General features: G+C 40.5%; 1 protein-coding gene and 1 pseudogene across 2 annotated transcripts in view; one reads left to right on the top strand and one right to left on the bottom strand.

The window, feature by feature from the left end:
* UGP2 (UDP-glucose pyrophosphorylase 2) overlaps window positions 1-16673 on the top strand; it is a 46714-nt gene that overhangs the window by 17320 nt on the left and 12721 nt on the right. For both annotated transcript variants that reach the window (XM_006778545.2, XM_006778544.2), the window contains exons 4-5: window positions 14969-15154; window positions 16403-16536. In XM_006778545.2, coding sequence (XP_006778608.1) covers window positions 14969-15154; window positions 16403-16536 — 320 coding nt within the window. The remainder of the gene's footprint in view (window positions 1-14968; window positions 15155-16402; window positions 16537-16673) is intronic.
* Window positions 1400-3676, bottom strand: LOC107181614 (annotated as a pseudogene).

The following is a 16673-nucleotide window of genomic DNA, read 5'->3' as shown; positions in this document are numbered from 1 at the left end:
AATTTGTGCACAGGTAGGGTCCCTAGGCCTGGCCAAGATCAGGGCTGATCTGTGGGGCAGCTGGCAGGGTAATCGGGGCCCCCGCTCGCACCCACCTTGGCTGGCCTGGCACCGCCTGGTCGCCGGCTCCACACCCCTGCCACCGATGATCGGGGCCTGTGGGCTGGGGGTAGCTCCTGCGTTGAGTGTCTGCACCCTGGTGGTCAGCGTGCGTCATAGCTACCGGTCATCCCACCGGCTGTTCTGCCGTTGGTCTATTTACATATTAGAGTTTTATATAGATAGATGTTTGCTGACCCCATGTTAGGTGTATTTCTTTTCAGAAGATCGTTAGTAGTTTACTTCTTTGGTCCCCCAGAAAACTTACTTTTTTCAATTTGGATGATTACTTTTCAGACAAAAATAAGGTCAGTGTTTTAGACTAGAGCATGGACAACCAAGTCAGCATATACACCTTCATATGACAGCTTCATTGTTTTCTAGAGAGGCTGTGAGAGTGTCTTGTTCCTGGTCATGTGCAGTGTTTGAGCTTACCCGTTGGGGATTGGGAAGGATGGGAAATAGATAAAAGAGGTGAGGGGTTGTAGAGGCTGCTCAAGAAAGTACTGAGGCTAACAGGTTCTTTTAAGCCCTAACTTAAAACCTGTTATCACCTGGCTGGCAGTGACCTCTGGTGATAATAAAGTACAGTCTCATTTATGTGAAAAAAATGTTCTCTAAAGAAGGCCTTTTCATTTAATTAGGAGCACAAGTTCCCAGGTGACTTATGATTGTCATTGTTCTTGTTTACTTTAAAGGGGTGAAGGAGTTATATTGATCAACTCTTTTTTTTTAAGTGAGGCAGAGAATTGGCATACAGAATATCATACCAATATGGTGTTTAGCTTCAACAGATATTTTTGTTTTTATTCATAAAATAACTGAGAGCTTTTTGTATTCTTAGTCTATCAGTACAAAAACATTGAAATATGTATGTTTAAATGACAAAGCATTCTGAGAAAGTTACAGTGTACATGTGCAGAGTAAAAATACACAGGTTTTCTTTTTTTTTCCTTTTTTTTTACATATAAATTAACCGCTTTATTAAATATCAATAAACTGTACATATAACTATACAAAATGCTTCCTTAGTACAAAATGTTGCTTGCAATATAAATACCAGTGTACCTTTTAAAAAAATGTAAACATCTTCCTCCTGGGCCCACCTGTTGGGTCCCTGAAAATAGTTCTGGAAGACACATTGGTTGGGCGGAAGCGGTCTAGACATGTCCTTGTGTCAGAGACCGCCCTGCAGGCCCCGTGGACAGCCCGGGGGTGGATCGCTGCAGTTACACCTCCTGGAGAGGTGACCTGAGGGTTTCTAGGGTGGGAGCCTCTATCAGTCTGTTGGCTCTTGTCCTGTAGCTCAAAGCAGCTGTATCCAAACAGTTTTGGATACACAAGCCCACACATCAAGGCCAACTCCAGAACGCTCGCTGGGGAGCAGTGGCTGCCAGAAGGGGCCACCCTCCCATCAGCCGTCCACAGAGCCAACCGAGGCCCCCCAAGCAGACACACTGGAAAATGGTCCTCAGTGCCCTGTGAAGCTACAACAGCCAAAAGGGGAGCTCAGAAGGGAATTCCACAGCGGTATGAAGGATGCAGGAGTCCTTCCTTCCAGAGTTGGGGGAGGCCGCTGCAGGGGGAGGGTCTGGAGAGGCAGAAGCAGCCGAAGGGGGCAGCGGAGGGGTCCCCTGAGCAGCCTGACTCTTGGTGTTTGTGGAGCAGGAACATGCGGGAGGAGGTGAGGGAGCACGTCTTGTACTGGTACTTCTTGACATCTGAGTGGGTCTGGAGGTGGGCCCGCAGATTGGAGCGGTCAGCAAAAGCACGGTTGCAGTGGGAGCAGAAGAAGGGCTTCTCCCCGGTGTGGGTCCGGACATGGCCCTATAGCAGCCAGGGCCTGGAGAAGGCCTTCCCGCAGGTGCCACAGACGCAGGACAGGGTGTGGCTTCGCATGTGCATCCTGAGGGCACCCAGGATGATGTATTCCTTGTTGAAGTATTTGCAGTTGAAGGCCTTGCAAGACTAGGGGTCCTTGGCCCCTGAGAGTCCAGACAGCTGCTTGGGCAATGGGCCCAAGCCCGGGAAGGCAGCATAACCATCGGCCTCCAGGGAAGAGGCTGAGGTGGAAGAGAAGGAGGAAGGGGCTGGTGAGGGTGGGCTGGGCGGCTGGGAGCCTTTCCTACTGTCCTCGTAAAACAGGGAGGTCAGCTTAACAACCTTGGGGATCTCCTGGGGTAGAAGGGAGGCCCAGCCAATTGGCTTGGCTTGTGGTGCCAGGAGAGAGTCCCAGATGAGTGTGGGCAGTGAGGCCGTGGGGTTGAGGACCTCAGGAGGTGGAATGGCTGCCAGCAGGTGGGCCTGGTCGTAGGGCTGCTGGAAGGTGAACTCTGGAGAAGAGTCTGCAGCTCGCTGCAGGAGCAGGCAGACTTCCTGACTGGAAAGAATGCGGCATGGTGGCCGAAGCAAGCCGGGGTCGCCGAGCTGTGCTGGTGTCGTAAGGACCTCCCCTGCGAGGCTGAGCCGCTGCGCTGTCCAGGTTTTTGTTTTTTTTTGAAGATGAATCATAGTATATTGTTCAGCTAATGTTTGCACATCTTTTTGAAAGACTCATTGGAGGCAATTTGGGCAAGGATCTGACATGATGTGACACAGGATGGTTTGCTCAGAGCATGGTGAAGACTTCCAGCTGCAGTCAGCTAATGCTAAAGCCATTAGAGACTTGTTTTTTTGTGTGTGTGAAGATAAAGTGAGGTCCCAAATGTAAACATTTTCTACAAAAAGGAAATAGTGGCATTTAAGAAAATTGCCCTAAGAACATTGCTGGATACAAGAGTCTTATCCTTGACATAAAGTTTTAAAATTATAATATATAGATTTACTAATCTAAGCAAATAAACTAATATTAATTTAGCAAATATTGCCAAATCTAATTTCCTACCTTTTGATTCCACAGTGAATTGAACAGTCTTTAGTTTTCCCCAGGACTACCTTTCTTCACACGTGCCTTTATATATATAGGACCTTTATTTTAGGAAGAGGACATGCCAAAGGAGACTGACCACAAGTCTGTGATTTTTAATTCCATTCTGGTTAGTTATTTATTATTTCACTTTACAAATAGTAAATACATGGCTTCTTTAATGTCAGTTTCATGACTGACTTCGAGAGACCTGGGTAATGTTGGACCAAGGTCTCTAACCACTGCCCTTGTGTCCACTGTAGGGGACAGTCTAGTGCCACAGAGTTGAGCTCTTGGCAAAATTTTAGTATGAGTATTTGTGGTAGTACCACTCTTTGAACATACTACCATTCCCTCCTCCACAACCCCCATCCTACAGAGTCTTTTTGGACCATGGCTCGTGCTATAATACAGGTTATTTTAGTATTATACTCTCCATGTGCATCTTTGATGTAGGTATCTTGTGTCTTATAATTGGGTGAGAAAAACATGTTTGTGAGGTTCTCCTGTCCCACATCTTCATTTGTGGTATAACTGTTAGGGAATTTCCCTTATCTTTATTTTAAAAAGCCATGAACTTGTAATGTTGACACTGAGAAAATTTTATATAAGATGGATGGCCCATGTCTACCTCTAATTCTAATCCTTTCTGCCCTGTAATTCCTTGGGGATGTTTTATTAAGTCCTTTTCCTTATTTTAGATCACATGTGGACAGCTAGCTGACTCTCTGTTTCTCCCCTTGTATAGAATGAAACTGGAATGTTTACACCAGGTGTCTTAGCTGGGGAAATCTCTGCAGGGATTTTAGGTCCTTCATAGATTTCTTGAAATTATAAGTAAAACTTTGTATAAATGTACATATTTTTCAGAGCAGATTCCCTGACTTTCATCAGATTCTCAAAGGGGCTCATAACCTGTAAAGGTTAAGTACTGTCTTAGAGTCTCATTGAAGAAACAGTTACAGGATGCCTTGCCTCTACAAGGCACTAGCTTGGTGCAGGGGCTACAAAAATCAGTCTTGGTCCCTCTTCAGCATTTTGGCTTCCAGTTTGTAGAGAAAATGGACTCAGAAACAGCTATCTATAGAACAGCATGATAAGCAGTCCATGGGGTGCTGTGGAAGCATCTAACTGGCATGGGGTAGAAGTAAGACTTTCTGGTATTAAGGTAGACTCCTGGGGTTAACCTTAAGGCAAGACTTCTCTGAGGATGGGAGGAAAATAAAGAGGGGAAAAAAGCTTCGAGAATAGTAGGAGTCTAGAAAGAATAGGCTTACAGCATGTAGCTTGTTTTCTAGTTGTGGAGCATATGGTGGATGTGCCTGCTTCTCCAAGTGTAGCGCCAGATGCTGAGTCACTTGCCTGCCATTGTACCTCCTGTTCACTGAGGCTACACTGGAGAGATGTCAGAAACTACACTTTCCATTTAAGAGAAACACTAATGGTGGAAGACTGGAATGGAATTTAATAAAAAGCATGCTTCATTATATACCACAGTTTGGTTAGATTTTCAGTATTGTAAAACATCAACCCAAATAGTTTAAAAATACTTATTCTTGTTTTTTGTGTTTGTTGTTTTACATTGTGATAAACAAACCTTATAGATTAATCAGCATTTTAGCTGTTAATAGCTTTTTAAAATGTCAGGCTTATTGAGATATAATTTAAGTATAATAAAATTTATCCTTTTTAGTGTATAGTTTTATGAGTTCTAGCAAATGCATACAGTCATTTAACTACCATCACGATCAAGATGTAGACCTTTTCTTTCATCCCAATTCTTCCCTGTGCAGCTTTAAATTATGCTTCTTCTTAAATCCTTACAAGGCTCTGGTTCCCATTTCCGTCTTCCCTTAAACACACAAGCTAAGCAAATATATATCTTTCTGAAATACTGCTTTTGCTTCATTCAGACATCTCAAAAGGGAAAAGCTCAGCCTCCACCCTTAGTTTTATGTCACCTGGCCTTCCTCTTTACTTTTATCTCCTGTCTCCACCCTCCCTCCACACACACACACACACACACACACCTGCCCCTTAACCTTCCATAGACCTTTTTTTTATAGCCTCTGGTCTTTTCCTCCTTCCCCCACTTCCATTTTTTCCAAAGCTGCCCCAATAATGTGAATGACATAATTAAGCTAACAATGTACTTTAGTCATTGGCTATTTAGTACCACAGAGTTTAAAGCTAGTTTACAGCATAAACAGGATGATGTTAGAAGCTTCAGTTTTATTTTTAAGGAATTTGGGAGTATCAGTTATTTTGAAGCCTCTTTTGTTCACAGTTAGATGAAAGGAGGGTTGGCTTGTAGGAGAAACTCAAGATGTGATTTCAGTAAAGAGCTAGTCCTAGTCACGTAAGTAGGTTGGGTTTTGGACCCTCCCATCTCTTCTATTTGAACTCTTCTCCAATTCCCTGGGTCATTTACCTTTGTCCTTTCTAATCCATGCTGAACGGGAATGTTCTTTGAAGACTACTACCTTGGCTGATAAGGATATGGTCCACATGCCTCACATGGTTGACTAATTTTATTAGTTAAAACTGCTGACTTCTATAAAATGGTGATGAATATTTACCTTTTGTAGTGTTTGAATTTTTGGTTGTTGCCATCTATTTGTAACCTGTTTTGCCTTTTGCAGTTAAAAAATATCCCAAAGTCTTTGTACTTCTAGAATTTCTATAAAGAATTTTAGAGCACAGTAAGGTTTAAGGAGCAGTTAGCACCTTCTCTTCATAGTTATCTTTTACTTTGTAGGATCATTTACCATCTGTAACCGCCCTGCTTTTAGTTTCTTGTTTTTGTCATTTGGGTTTTCTGCCAATGCTTTTATTGTCATCTCCTCTCTAGTTTACCAGGTTTAAAGTACACCATTGTAATGGGAGTATTATAATTTTATATCTCAGCATTTGGGAGGTTGCTACAATTTTTAATGGCAGGGCAGTAAGAATGGAACTTCAAGAGTAAGAAATAAAATGCTGTAATAATGGAATAAGTGAGAAGCAATTTATTTCATGAGTTTTAAAATAAACTTAATTTTAGAATAGTTTTCTTTATAGAAACGTTGCAGATATACCATTTTAAACCAGAAACATTGTATAGCTGTCCAAGATGATTTTGTTACCTATATCCCATTTTTAAACTTCCTGCTGTGTCCAAAGAAGCACAAAATAATTAATGAAAATGCTGATAGAATTTTCCTTTTGAACTCAAAACAATGATGTTAAATATATTCACACTGTTGTGCAACCAATTTCCAGAACTTTTTCGAAAAATCTTGCAAAATCCAAACTCTATACCCTTTTAAACAATTCCATTTCCTCTTACCCCCATCTTGGCAGCCAACATTCTGCTTTCTTGTCTCAATGAATTTGACTACTCTAGATACCTCATAAAAGTGGATAAAAGACTTTTCCTCTTAATCTAGGTTTTCTTACTGTTCTGAAAATTCCCCGAGTTCTGCTACCAATTACACTGCTGTAGTTTTACTTTCCTGGACAAATATAAGAAGGTACAAAAGCCCGGGAGATTGTTATTTGGCAGTGTTCTTGCCAGTGGAAGCATGAAGCCAGCATAGCCTAAGGGAGATCCTGTTCTCTGAGACCATCCTGTGAGGTCCTCAGGCAGTATATAGAACCATTTTAGAAGCATAGTTTGAAAAGGCAGAAATATTATTAAAACTTGCATTTTTCTCATCTCAGAATACTGTCTTAAACTAGGATTTACAGACCTTTTCTGTAAAGGTCCAGTTAGTAAATATTTTAGGCTTTGAGGCTATGCAGAAGGCAGCCGTAGACAACATGTACACTAATGAGAGTGTGTGTTCCAGTGACACTATGAAAACACGTGGCAGGCCTGATTGTTTCACAGACTATAATGTGTTGGTATCTGTTTAAATTATTCTCAAGCTACATATGACTAGAGAGAGACTGGGTGAAACCAACACCTGATAGATCATTAAGCTGCTTTGTGACTTGGAGCAGAAAGAAAAATTCAGTACCATATTTTATCAAATTTATGCTGTTGATTATAAGTTGCACCTTTTTTGTACCACTAAGGAAGAAAAAAAGTGCAACCAATTAATTTTAGGATCCCATTGGTTGTGTGATGCATCCTGGTTTCAGAAATGCTAAAATGTGGTGGGCAAGGGTAGGTAAGAGAGTGTGTCTGAATCAGTGATATAGTGGTAACACCAGCAAACTTCTGAAGTCTTACTGTGGGCCACACACATTCTTTAGCACCCTATATGCATTATGTGATTTATCCTCATAAGAAATTCATGAAGTAAATGAAAAAGGCTTGGAGCAGTTAATAATCTGCCGTAATGAGCAGTAGAGCCGAAGATTCAAACCCAGGCAGCCTAGCATTAAAGCCTGTACTCAGCTACTGTACTGTGCTGCCTCATTCATTTGGGGGGCAGTCTTTCCATCAAAGGATACCATTCACACTGGAATTGAAATAGTTTATTACAGTGATCTGAATCAGGTCATGGAGGAAACAGGAGCTACATCAATCCCCTTGGCATGTCTTTGCAATTTCAAACATTTATCAGGGCAGCCAACTACTGGTTTGCATCCTGCTGGTTTATGTGTCCACTCATCTCCTCAAAGAATTACTAATGAACCTCTTCTGAAAATGTTTTTAAACTGATAAAAGTTTCTAAGCCAGGCAACACTTGTGCTGGAGAGAAGTCTTGGTGCTCAGTGCACAGGTAATATCTGTGATACCAGTCAGCCCTTCTGGTCCTCCTGCTGCAGAGGAGCGTGAGAGAGCTGCCTACCAGTGTAGTGCATCCCCTCCCCATCTGTGAGCCTTGCATTGAAGATGGTGCAGTCCTGCATGAGTGATGCAGACTTCACCAAGGATGCACTGATTTTGAAGACACAGGCAGTGTGAGCCTTTGTGCTCTCACAGACTTGGAGAGTTCTGGTGTTCCTAGCACAAGCCTGCATTCACTGACAGCTTGCCTTGGAGAGAGTTGAGGTTTTCAGTACTTGTGATCATTTAAAAGAAAAGTCAAAACGGAATGGCATGCAGGTAATCATCTCAAATTAAATCACTGTGTCAACTTACTCAAACCAAATATTTGCCATAGAGAAATTCAGTTTGAAGAGAGTTAAAGTTTACTTTTTGCTTTATTTGCATATTAACTTTCACTGGAAAATGTCATCTCTTATAAAGATTATTTTTATGTTCTGTGAATGAAATTTCTATTGCAGTGAAGTAAATTGTATGCAGAATGTTTTTTGGGGGATCAGTTTTCCGAAAGAGCGTCTATTAGCTTCTGATTTTTACAAGTGCCTGATAGCTCATAAAGCCTGAGAGTCCCTGGTCTGACCTGAGATGTGGAGGATGAAGAAATGGTCATTGGTGAAGTGAGGTTGCATGAGGGGGAAAAGTGCAGAGGACTGCAAATGAGATGTGGCATCTTAGAGTGCTTACCTGTGTTTCTGGAGCACAGTGTGTTGGGGATAGGAGAGAAAGGAGTGAAAGGCAAAAGGGCTAAATCATTAAGGACCTTGAAAGCTGTGTCTTCCATTTAGGATTAGATTCCATTATATTTAATAGTGAAATTCAAAATAACAAAATAAATTCGGACAGAGACAACCCAGAGCTAGTATGACAGCTTGGTGGTCATCAGGAGCCTGGGCTTCTCTGTCTTGCCACTCTTTTTTCCTTAGTGTATCTCCTCATGATCTCCCAGATGGCCACCTAAGTGAACTTTAGTCATCATGTCTCCATTCCAAACAGCAGGAAGAAGGAAGAAGGGTACATCCCCTACAGTTTCACAGAAACTTCCTGGAATTCTTTCAACTCCCTTCCAGTTAATCATACTGATCAGAACTTTGGCACAAATAGCTACAGGGAGGCTGGGTAATGTAGTCTTTTATTTGGAATGGTGATGTGCCCAGCTGAAAATTGGGATTCTAAAATGGAAGGGAAAAATGATGGTATAGGCAGCTAATAACTGCTATGCCATGTCGATGTCTTTGTGTGTGTGTGTGTGTTGTATGGTGTAATAAGCAGAGAAACAAGTTCAAGTTCTCTTTTTAAAAAGATTGCCCACCTGCAAGGTAGAGGGTAAAGAGGCTGCTGCATTAACACAGGTAAGAGCTAAACAGGGTGCTGACTGATGGCAAGACTCATAGGACTTGATCGCTGATCAGGTGTGAGTAGGCTCCTGGTTTAGCAGCTGAGTGTGTCTTGGTGCCCAGGAGACAGGAGTGATTGGAGCCATGGGATTGGAGCAGATTGCCAGGAACAAGGAGGTCTACTTAGGATGGGCTTGAAAAGGATCAGGCAGAAGAGGAGGAAAATAGAGTGTGGTGTTTCACAAGTCAAGGGAAAAGAGCATTTTAAAATTTAGGGAGTATTCAATTATGTTAAATGCAGCTGAGAGTGCAAGTAAGAGAAATATTAATGTATGGATAGGATTTATCAGTTCCAAGGATGTTGACAACCTTGTTAAGAGCAATTTATTGAATGATGGAAAAAATTAGATTGTACTGAGTGAAGGGAGTGTAAAACGGAGGTGAAGAAGTAGAGGTGAATGTAGTAATTTTTGTCAAGAAGTTTTGCCTCTAATATGGAGGAAAAAAAGGATGTGGGTGTTGGAAGGAATGAGTGAGTACATGTCGCTGTTTTCCTTGATTTTCCTATGGCAAATATTTGAATATGTTCATGCAGATGGAAAGGAATGGAGAGGGAAAGACTGAAGATGAGACTGGATGATTGAAGAAATGAGGTTCTTGAGGTGGGCACTAGGGTGGGAGACAGCTCTTCTTATAACCAGAGGACGGGAAGAAGCAAATACGGAGATGCAGGAAGGTCTTGAGGACCTATGTATATGATGGTTTTTATTTGCTTTGTGAAATACGAGTTTAGCTCAGCTTAGTGGTTGAAAGGATGTTGATGAACTTGTTGGTGGACCATGTGACAATGTACATGATTTGTCAGCTTTCCCTTAATGGGAAAAAAAAGATCCCTAGTCTAGGTATGACTTTACTGTCATTAAATTAATCTCTAGAAGCTTTCAAACAAACCAGATTGTGGTTGTTACCTTTAGGAATGTGAAATGAAACAATATGCCTAGCACAGAAATTGGCACTCAAGATACTGCAGAAAGGGTTGAGTGAATAAGCCCATGTTCTCGGGACACTTCCTGTACATATGGAGTGTCATTCTAAATCTGTTTTTCTACTTACACAGATCATTTTTTCCAGCAAGCATTTTTGTTGAAAAAAAAAAAAAAACCACACAACCTTTCAGATTGCAATAAACATACCCTTGTGAATCGTAACAGGGCAGGTACTGTTAGCTTGTTTGGGCTGTTTGGCATCATCTCCAGGAATAGCACAAATATACTACCAAGAACTGGGTTATACTATTGCTAATGGGAACAGTGTGTCCATGACTGTGTGATGAATTCAGCTTTTCTTCTAACTGGAAACTAAGTTGTGAACAGACTTGGCAAGAAACAGATCATGGCAGGCAGTTCTTAAGAGCTTTTAAAAAATCAGCTTCTGCAGAAAAACTTGATTGACGTCCTAGAGGGCAGAACGTTGTTTAAGTTTTGTTCTTAAATAGGTTGCCAACTACTTACTTTTGTTCATTCCCCAGAGGAAGTTGGATATTTGACCAATTCTTTTATCCCAGTGAGAAGAGAATAAGAGTGGCCTAGCCTTGCACATTTTGCAGGGAGCCTCATGGGGTCTCCCCAGCTCACCTATAAAGGTGCCCTACTGTATATTTAGTCGTACTAGAACTCTCTGAACACTGAATTCTATTCATGTCTGGAAGAAAGAAACAGAGTGATTAGGATTGAAACACAAAGATCGAACTAGTAATTCACTAACGGATTCAGAGTAAAGTTGAGCACATAACAGGCCGTGCATGGTACTCCCTGTTGTCTCCAAACACCATCCATCTTTGTCTGAATAGATGTCTTTGTCATTCTCCTTAGGGAGCCACGAAGTGAAGAGCAGGTCAAAAAATGTCTCTGTCACTAGGTGTGTCTAGTGTTAACTTCAGCTGTTGCCAAGCAACTAACACAGATACCCGTGGCTTATGGAACTAAACTGAGGTCTGAGGGATTGCTTTGTGAGGCTCCTGGTGAGGATGTGAACAGCATGACGAACAGCAAGAACTTCTGTTGGCATATAGGGTAATTTATGTGATAGAAAGTTGTGCTTACCACTAAATTTTATACATAATAAACTTTAGACAAAAAGTGTCCTGGCTTGCTGTAAGCAAACTATTGGTGCCTTCCTTTGTGTGGGGTGTGTGTGTGTGTGTGTTTGTGTTAAGTCCCCAAACATGTGAAAGACCTCCAGTGAAGGCTTCTAACAGCAACACTAACCTGCCAGTCTGGACATGTCTTCCCTCATTGTATCTTGTTGCCATACACCTTGTGACTCTTACTCCCTTTCCCTCCATAGTTCTCTCCTCAGAAATGGTGTTTAAGTGTAGGAGTTGGCATTTGGTCTTCCTGAGGCTTAGGCTGAAGCTGAATACAGATTATTTGGTGAAATTCTGAGACTGAAGTTAACCATCGGTGCATCCTTAATAAAAACTGCATTATATTACAACTAGAGGCCCAGTGAATGAGATTCGTGCACTGGGTAGGGGGAGCAGGGGGAAGTGTCCCTCAGCTCGGCCTACGCCCTCTTGCAGTCCGGGACCCTTGGGGGATGTCTGCCTGCCAGCTTAGGCCCAATCCCCCTAAGCCAGCAGTCAGACATCTCGCAGTCGCAGTCGGACATCCTTAGTGCTGCTGTAGAGGTGGGAGAGGCTCCCGCCACCACGGCTGTACTCGCCAGCTGTGAGTTAAAAAGGTCGCTGAGCGGTGCTCCCCCTGTGGCAGCACACTGACCACCAGGCGGCAGCTTCTGCGCTGAGCATCTGCCCCCTGGTGGTCAGTGCGCGCCATAGTGACTGGTCATTCCGCTGTTCGGTCGATTTGCATATTAGTCTTTTATTATATAGAATAGGATGCACTACTAGGCACTGTTGTATAATTGGAATGTTGACTCATGAGAATAAGGAATAATCAGAAATGCTCATCTTTTTATATGTTTGTTGACTGTTTTGTGATGGGATATTAGTGTTATTAAAGTGAAAAAGATTATATTGAACAAAAAAAGGTTCTGGCAGAGTTTTATTAAAATGAATGGAAACAAGCCCTGGCCAGGTATGGTTGGCGTTCAACCCAATGTGCCAAGGTTGTGGGTTTCATCCCAGGTCAGGCACATACAAGAAGCAATCAATGAATGAATAAATAAGTGGAACAACAAATCTCTCTCTCTCTCTCTCTCAAAAATAAAATTTTAAAATATTTTAAAATAAATTGAAACATAATTCTGATACATTTTCTTTTTAGTTAACCATTTAGAACCACAGATGCCACTATGTTGATTTACATTAATTTTAAATAAATTTAAAACTTTAGTTCCAGTAGCTACATTTCAAGTGCTCAATAGCCACAGGTGGCCACCACAAATTACAAGACGTTTCCATAATTGTAGAAAGTTCTGTTGGATAGCATTATGCCAAGAGAGTAATAGTGAAAAAGTGCCATTCTGTTGATCTTTTGACTACATATTTAATTATGAAGAAATCTCTTTTTACATTATTTACATATTTGTAAAGTTTTCATCTTTGTAAAGTTTTCATCTTGAAGTAACAAGTTGCCCATCCCTCATAGAAACTAGTAAATCAGAGCCCAGGTGTTGAACAGTGTCTGAAACCAGATCCTGCCATTCTGCATTGTTTTCACATGTATCTGAAGAGCAGCATTTTCTTACATTTATACTTCTAGAACTGTGTTTATGTTTGTAGTATTCTTTTAACTCTTTTAATCTTTTAATTCTTTAATGTAAATTAAGGGGGTGTTATGTTTATTAAATTCAAATAAAGGGAATTGTTTTTCTGATTACTAAGCTAAGACTTCAGAACTTATATTCTATTTAATATCTGCAAATGGAATAAAAGAGTTTTTTAAGGCTCAATTTGCCATAGAATGTCAACCTATATCTGTATTCCAGGCCTTCATACTAGTTCTTTATACACACAAGTAAATGTTATTAAACATGGACCTTCTTCTGGAAAAAACTGCATTATTTGGGGACATCCTCAAATATATAAGCCACTTAAAAAAGAGAATGCAAAATGAATCTTGAGGACATTAGGCTAAGTGAAATAAGTAAGTCACAAAAAGACAAATGCTGTGTGATTCCACTTTTATGAGGTATGTAGAGTAGTCAAACTCACAGAGGGAAAAAGTACAAGTGTGATTGCCAGGAGATGGGTGGAGGAGGGAAAGAATGTGCCTTGTTTCTAAATGAATATCGTTCCAATTTTGCTAGATGAAAAAAAGAGTTCTGGACATTGCACAATAATGTGAACATACTTAATACTATTGAACTATATACTTAAAATGGTTAAGATGGCAACTTTTATGCTAAGTATATTTATAATTTAAAAAAAAGAATGTTGTAAATCTGGTTCTCCCAACTTTGAGAATATGTTGACTATTCCTGGCCCTTTGCATAATCATACACACTTTAAATTGGCTTGTCAGTTTTCACACAAAGAAATTCTTGAGATTCTGATTCGAATTGCATTGATCAGTTTGAGGAAAACTGACGTCTTTATATTGGTAAGTCTTCTAATTTATAAACATGATAAATACATCTGATTTTGTCTTTTAAGTTTTCTCAAAAGTGTTTTATAGTGTTCCATATAGAACGCTTGCATATCTTTTGTTAGATGTATTCCTAAGTATTTGCTATTTGCTATTTTTGATGGTATTATAAAAGACATATTTTTAATCAGTTTTATTTTCTAATCTTTATGTATAGGAACAATCTTTTTAAAATCACCTTTAAAGTTTCTTAAGCATACATTCTTAAGCAAGTGTGAAATACATTCACATTGTTGCACAACCAATCTCTAGAACTCTTTGATCTTGCAAAATTAAAACTCTGTACCCGTTAAACAAAAACTTCCCAATTCTCCCTACTGGCAATCCTTGGTAATCACCCTTCTACTTTCTGTCTATATGAATCTGACTATAGGTGCCTTATATAAATAGAGTTGTACAAGCATTTGTCTTTTTATGACCACTTATTTCACTTAATAAGGTTTGTCCATGTGCCCGAATTTTCTTCCTTTTTAATGCTGAATAATATTCCATTTTATGTATATATCACATTTTGTTTTATCCATTGATCTGCTGAAGGACAAACTTGGGACTGAATGGAGGAGAATGGCAAGGAATATTTTGATTTTGGTTTTTGTCTCCTTTGGAAGAAGGAGCAATGTGTGGTCATATATAAACTTCTCTGGAATTGAAGTAGATCTGTTGTATGCCAGAAATATTTATAGGCTTGATGAATTTTGTGTCTCCCATTTGTTATGTTGATGCAGATTGGGAATTCTGAGTTTCTGAAGGTAGTCTGAGAGGACTACATGTTCTCACCAGCCAGCCAAATATTTGTGGATTGTAACTTTCCCCCTTCTGGTACTCCATTGTAAATGAACCACTGAACTACTTCTGTGTGCCAGGGATGTTGCCAGTATTTGCTTTTGAATCAGAAGGGCCTGTATGGGAAATATAGCTGTAACTTTCCACAAAGAAAGCAAAACTTTTTTTAAAAACATTTTTATTGATTTCAGAGAGGAAGGAAGAGGGAGAGAGAAATAGAAACATCAATGATAAGAGAGAATCATTGCACACCCCTTATTGGGGATTAAGCCCACAACCCAGGCCATGTGCCCTTGACCAGAATTGAACCCGGGACCCTTCGGCCCTCAGGCCGACGCTCCATCCACTGAGCCAAATCAGCCAGGGCAAGAAAGCAAAACTCTTGCAGGAAGCCTGGAAATAACCCTGGGATTGGTTTGGTTTAACCTTTCAGAAAGCTGAAGGAATTACTTCTGTAATTTTTTGTTTTTAATTTTAGATTCAACCCTATGAAAAGATAAAGGCCAGGGGCTTACCTGATAATGTGTCTTCTGTGCTGAATAAGCTGGTGGTGGTAAAACTCAATGGCGGTTTGGGAACCAGCATGGGCTGCAAAGGTCCGAAAAGTCTGATTGGTGTGAGGAATGAGAATACCTTTTTGGATCTGACGGTTAAGCAAATTGAAGTGAGTAACATTTCACCTTTCTCACAAGCCACTAAAATTGTTTTTAGTTCTTAAGTATTATAAGCATTACTTTATAAAGTAACAGATGTGGATTTGAGCTAGTCGGGGAGCTTGCTATCTTTAGTCTCTATTTTCATATATAAAAAGGTTTGGTGTTCCTTAGGGCACATCCCTAGGGTGATGTAAAAACTTTTGATCTTTAAATAGCATTTGTGATTGCTGAAATCTCTGGATCTACTGTTTGGATTCCCTTTGATGTCCCCTTCTCCCTCCCCCCTTTCTAGTGGCAGCCTTCATCACAGCTGGGATGATAGAGCTTTATTAACCCCCTTTGGGGAGGCTTGGGAGAATTTCACATATTGGTTAGATGCCATGGGCTAAGAACTATTCTTGATTTCTCTCTTACTATAAAGTCATTAATCACAGACCATAAGCTATTTGCGGGCAGTGGCCTTTTTTCATCTCTTTATCCCTATTTTCTAATATAGTGCTGGCAACCACAGTAATAATAGCAGTAGCAGTGGCTAACATTTATCCAGCATGTACTGTACACTAAGTATTATTCTGAGCTCTTTACATGAATTGACTCATTTGTTCCTCTCAACAACTCTGTTAGATAAGTACTGTCATCATCCCCATTTTATAGATGAAACCAAGGCACAAAGAAGTTGATTTACTTGCCCAGGGTTCCCCAGGTAGTTAGTAGGTACAGAATGGACAGTCTGAATTCTAAGACCTTGTTATCTTTCCACTCTGTGTTGCCTCTTAGCTCTTTCCAGAGATTGAAAAGATTTCAGTTGGGGTATGATTCACAACTCCTGACATAATCCTGAGAACAGGGAGCCATGTCTTTGTACCATTTGTACTTTCACCCCCACAGTGCTCTGGACACACACTAAATGCTTAGTCAGTATTTGCTGAGGTCATAGGGCCCTCTGGCTGGGCACACAGCTCGAGTCAGACTGTGGTAGGGAGGAAGGTGTCCCTGCTCTACTGCTGACCTGCCACATCTCTGGGCCTCAGTTTACCATCTGCAAAATGTAGACAATAGTTTGTCTCAAAGAGTTGCAATTGAATGAGCACGTAATGGTGAATTGCTTATCAAAATGGCTTATACTAAGAAGTTATTTTTTTCAAAATAATATACTCGGCTACAATGTTTTGTACGTTTTGTGATTAATAAGATTAATTTTATACCTTTATGCAAAAGAAAAGTCTGGATAATCTGATTGTCATTTTCCTCCCTAGCATTTGAATAAAACCTACAATACAGATGTTCCTCTTGTTCTAATGAACTCTTTTAACACGGATGAAGATACAAAAAAAATACTACAGAAGTACAGTCACTGTCGTGTGAAAATCTACACTTTTAATCAAAGCAGGTACAAGGAGTAAAAAAAAATTAACTCTGGGGGGGTGTTACTTCTGGAAAAGGACCTCTTTGTCTTATTTAAACAGAGCAGCTCAAGATGTACATTTGCCAAAGACTAATGTTTGCAAGTGATGGATGCCTTAGACT

Source organism: Myotis davidii, unplaced genomic scaffold (assembly GCF_000327345.1).
Source record: "Myotis davidii unplaced genomic scaffold, ASM32734v1 scaffold6, whole genome shotgun sequence".
In the NCBI taxonomy this organism is placed as follows: domain Eukaryota; kingdom Metazoa; phylum Chordata; class Mammalia; order Chiroptera; family Vespertilionidae; genus Myotis; species Myotis davidii.
This window is presented reverse-complemented; position numbering and strand designations above follow the sequence as displayed.